Below are 5,125 nucleotides of genomic sequence, written 5' to 3'. Positions count from 1 at the left end.
TGTTTGTTTGTTTGTTTGGTATAGTCCTGGCTTTCCTGGAACTCACTCTGTAGACCAGGCTGGCCTCGAACTCAGAAATCTGCCTGCCTCTGCCTCCTGAGTGCTGGGATTAAAGGCGTGCGCCATCTCTCCACTTTTAAGAATGTTTGTTTGTTTTTCTTTGCTTCTAACCGTTAAGCCCTGTAAGGGTAAATGGCTGCTCCTTTCTTTACGGTGTACAACCCTAGTACCTAACAGAGCCCACACAGGTAAGATGCTGCCTCACATTGAAATGGGAACTAAACTGTGTACACGGTTAGAATCTCGAGTCTGAACGTCTGAGGTCCACCAAAATTCGAACTCTTTTCAGGGCTCATATAATGCCACAAGTGAGAAATTCCGCGCTGGGCTTCATATGAACAGTCAAAATGCAGGCGAATTAAAACTACTGTATAAAATTGCCTTCGGGCTATGTGTGTAAGGACTTAAGACCCATCCCCAAGTCACTGCAGGATCTGGGATGGGACACTGCAGAACCTATCTATGCATTTGATCAGTACGTGGGCTTCACCCAGGAGTAAAGTGTAACTCTTAAGGCGCCTGACTATGTGGGCCCTCTGGGAAAATGGGGCGTGGTCCAGAGCCCACAGGCTTTGGCAACTCGGAACCAGGGACACTATAGGTCGCAAAAAGTGGTGTCTTAACCTTTCCTAGACCCTTACCATTTGATGACATTGTGAACCAACGGCAAAAAGGAGTAATTCTCCTCCTTCGCGCCAGCGGGGGACTGAGGCCGCGGAGCCGCCGCCGGCGGGAGCGCGGCGACCGGCAGAGGCTGAGGCGGTGGCGGCGGCTTGGACTCCGGCAGCAGCTCGGGCGGTGGCTGTAGCGTATCTTCGGCCTGTCTCCCACCCGCCACCCCAGAGGAAGCCATAGCACCACGAGTCCAGCAGCTGCCGAGGGGTCGCTGGGTGCTTGCGTCACAACTGCGCGCCCGGGGAGGCTGAGCGGGGAAAAAGCTCTGAGTCTGCGCCGTAGGCGTAGGCGGGCGAGCGTTGCTAGGCGACGGGTGTCAGGGAAGCTAAATTGAGTAGTCAGGATTAGGGAATCTACTCCAGTCATCTTTCTAGTTCACATGACAGAGAGAGGTCAAAACACCAACGAGGACCCCCGGGACTGGCAGGAAGAACGGATGACGGTGGTGAGCACCGTGTGAAACTGAGGCTCTGCGGCAACGAGCATCCAGATGACAAGGACTTACACGTCTTTGTGTCATGCTAGCCTCCAGGAGGGCCCCAGACTGGCGACAGCAAAACACGCCATACAAACTAGTTCCACATGGCTGCCAAGGGGAAAACTAATCGTTCTTCAAGCATTTAGTATGCATCTATCAGGTGCCAGACTACATACGTATATAAGACTAAGATCTTGGACCAAATGGGAGAACTTTACGATAGGCTTGTATTTATTCATTTCAAGCTCCAATGAGCTCCACTAAAAAATTTCTGGACAAGGGTAGCAGTAATTCTGATTCTGACTAACAAAAATCAGGGATTAGGGAAGCTGTCAACTGGGCGAGGACATCTGTCTTTGATGACAGGAACCATGTCAGTAAAGAGAGGCCAGGAGCCCACATCTCAGAAACAAAAAGAAGCAGGAACGTGGAACTTCACAATGGTGTTTTCAGGTTTTTAGTTACAGGTCTCAGAATTGTTTTCTTCAGAGCTGCAAATAGTTCTCCAAACAGAGGCACTGTCAGGAAAAGAATAATTTCAGTGTTGCTCAAAGGAAGACAGAAACAAAGTGAAACAAGGTGATGTATTTATTTCTTGAAAATGAGTGCACCAGAACTCAAGATAAGATAGCAGAAACACTCAACAAAATGGCCACTTTCTTCCATCTCGGGCTTTGGTTCATTTCATCCCATTAGTGGGAACACAACTTCTCAGTATGACTCAATGGGCTAATCACCCAAAGGGAAAGTGGGGGAGTTAGGGAATACAGGCCCCTGTGGAACTAAGTGTCTTTGATAGAAGAACATTTCTCACTGCAGGAAACTGTAGGGTTTCCTTCTAACCCAGGACCTCTCCACCTTAGGGGAAAGGCCATGATTCCTTGAGGAAGAAGGGAGAAGAGAATGGTCTAAAATGGAACCAGGTGTTCCAGAAAAGTCTAGAAGACACCTCTGGAGACATCTGGACTATGCATGGTAAAACAGCAGTGTTAGCAAACAGTAGCTATCACTACTATTGTGGAATGAAAGTGATGAGAAACCATTAAAACCCTCATTTAATCCACCGAGAAACTCTGGAAGGTATATCTTAGTTTTCCATTTTATAGAAAAAAGAAACAAAAGTTTACAGGGCTATAATAGCAGCCCCAGGATCACAAAGTCACAGAGCTTCCTTGACACCAAGTCTAAGTCTAAAATCTACAGGTGTGTGATGCCGATGCCGGGCTCCTCCCTGATCTGTACCCTTTGATTCAAAATGTTAATGTGAGGTTTTATTCAGAATTCAAAAAGCATCTAGTAGCCATTGATAATACCCTCATAGCAACCAAACATCATCTTTTCCCCCTTAATGTGTTTTATAACTTAATTACAAGCCCCAAATCTATCTTTGGCAGAATGAGGGCATCTCTTTAAAAAGCTCTTGAGATATAAATAGATATGGCTAAACAAAACAAATTGATAACGTAGGAAACATGAATAAGTATGGTGCATTGACAGTTTGCCCTAAAAATAGTTAATATAATTAGTGACAAAGAATAGAGCTGGCTTCACATCACAGCAAACAGCTGTCAGAAAACTGCTCCCTGTTCTGGCTTCCTTAAAGCTGATTATTGCAAATACGTGTGTGTTTGTACAGCCATTCTGATCAAAGTCAGAAAAAGAGGGTGCTACTGAGGTATAGGCAGAGGCAGAGTCTCCATCCAGTTAAGCTGCCACTATACTGTCTTGGGCAGGTTTCCATGGCTTCTCAGGGTACCCTGTCCCATCAGGCCTGTGGATGAGAGGTCAGGCTCGAGGCAGTCTGCCTGCCTTCAAGCCAGGCTTCACCTCTTGGGAATGATATGATTTTAAACCATTGCGTAACTTTACTCTGACTACCTCCATAGCAAAAGAGGAAAGCTGAGCAGGTTTTTTGTTTTGTTTTGGTTTGTTTTTTTTTTTTACAATTTTCTATAGTGGGAATGTGCCCCCAAAGTTCGTATTTGAGAAACAACTCCAGGGTCAAGAGGGTGACCCCTTTATGAGTTGAGTAACATGAATGGATTCATGTTCCTTTAGGAATGAATTCCTATGACGAGAACAGGTTTGCTATAAAAGCAAGGTCTCCCTCCTCTTGCTCTCAAGTTATACAACATCTGCTGTCATATTACGATAGAAACATAAGCCCCTTGCCAAACATGGCCCCTTGATCATGACCTTCTCAGATCAGCAACTGTGTATGTAAATAATCTCTGTTCATTATCAATCATCCAGTCTGTGGTCTCCTGATAGAATACAAACATACTAAGAAGCCTATAAAATACCTGGGATCATGATATGTGTGAGATAATATAAAAGATATTTTTACTTGGATGTGGAAAACCTAGGCTGACAGCAGATTAACATGTGTTCCGGGTTCTGCAGTTAAGAGCACTAGCTGCTCTTCCAGATGATGTTGGTTTGAGTCCAGCACTCATGGAGGCAGCTCACAACTGTGCGTAACTCCAGTCTGAGAGATATGATGCCCTCTTCTGGCATCCATGGTCACCGGGCATGCAAATGATGCAGAGACACAAAGCAGGCAAAACGCCCACACACCATACATAAAGTAAATCTCAAGTGAAATTTAAAAAGAAAATGCCCAAAGTTCATACTCCTAAAACATCATCTTAATTATTATTCAACTAGGATTTCATCTTAAAAAGGAAAAATGGCCTGCATCTGCATTCTCCTGGAGAAATACAACATGCACTGCGGATGTGAGGCATGGCTCCTTTCAGGGCTTTTTTGTTTTGTTTTGTTTGTTTTGGGTTTTTTTGTTTTGTTTTTTTTTTTTAATTTTGTTTTGTTTTTTGAGACATGGTTTCTCTGTGTAGCCCTGGCTGTCCTGGAACTCACTTTGTAGACCAGGCTGGCCTCGAACTCAGAAATCCGCCTGCCTCTGCCTCCCAAGTGCTGGGATTAAAGGCGTGCGCCACCATTGCCCAGCTCCTTTCAGGGTTTTGGTAGTCAAGTCAAAACAAAACCAAGTGAAGTTATTGTTTAACCCAGTATAAAACTATTACCAACAAACAAAAATGTTAAAAACCACTAGTGAGGTACTCTGAAGGCCATTTTCTTTTTTCCCTTTCTGTTCCTCTCAATCACCTCTCCTTACCAGAGACTCCACATCCAGACTTCTCCCAGAAACATTCACGTGGGAGCCTATCAGACTCTATTCCTTTTAGACTCCCCAAAATCTCTCTCTACCCATTGTTCTCCTTTTTGCTATTTCTAACTCGTCTCCCTGTAAATCACCAAACAGCCTCTGGTAGGATGCAAGCAAGGCAGACCCTTCCTGGAACCAACTGTGTCTGAAGTGGCCCATCGCTGTTCCCAGACCATATCCTCCTGAGCTTTTGCCAAGACAATTTCATGCAAATTATTGGTCATCCAATTATTCTGTCTTCCAGCCACCCCAAAGCCTCCATCCCTTCTAATAACCCCCTTTTAAAAAATCCTCAGTTGTCTTCTTGTCTCTTCTCACTTGTCAGACAAACCCTTCTAGAAATTATTTTTCCATTGGACTCACTGTAAATCTTTCCCCTTGATTATTAAATGTTTTAAAATGATAGTAACGAAATGATAGACCAATTGCGTCATTAAACAAATTTATTATAATCCTTTATAACATTAATTCTATTACTTGGAGTTTCCTCTACATCAAGACCATTAAGGACTAGAAAGGATGAAGGAGAGAGGAAGGGAGGGAAAGAAGGAGGAAGGAAGAAAGGCGAGCAAGAAGGGAGGGCATTACTCTCTCTATGCTCTGTGTAGCATTCAGGATGCCTGTCTCATAATATCCCTCCCCTCACCTACCAGGAATAAAATAAAGTGACCATGTGGAGAGAAGGCAGTGAGCATCCTGTCCTCTATAAGGTACAGTGGTACACA

General features: G+C 44.5%; 1 protein-coding gene across 1 annotated transcript in view; it reads right to left on the bottom strand.

The window, feature by feature from the left end:
* The window catches only part of Med9 (mediator complex subunit 9), a 13,135-nt gene extending 12,164 nt beyond the window's left edge, over positions 1 to 971 (bottom strand). The window contains exon 1 of the mRNA XM_021177806.2: positions 702 to 971. Within this exon, the coding sequence (XP_021033465.1) occupies positions 702 to 913 (212 nt within the window). The 5' untranslated portion in view covers positions 914 to 971. The remainder of the gene's footprint in view (positions 1 to 701) is intronic.
* Positions 972 to 5,125: the final 4,154 nt, after the last annotated feature.

The sequence above is a fragment of the Mus caroli genome, chromosome 11 (assembly GCF_900094665.2).
Source record: "Mus caroli chromosome 11, CAROLI_EIJ_v1.1, whole genome shotgun sequence".
Lineage (NCBI taxonomy): Eukaryota > Metazoa > Chordata > Mammalia > Rodentia > Muridae > Mus > Mus caroli.
This window is presented reverse-complemented; position numbering and strand designations above follow the sequence as displayed.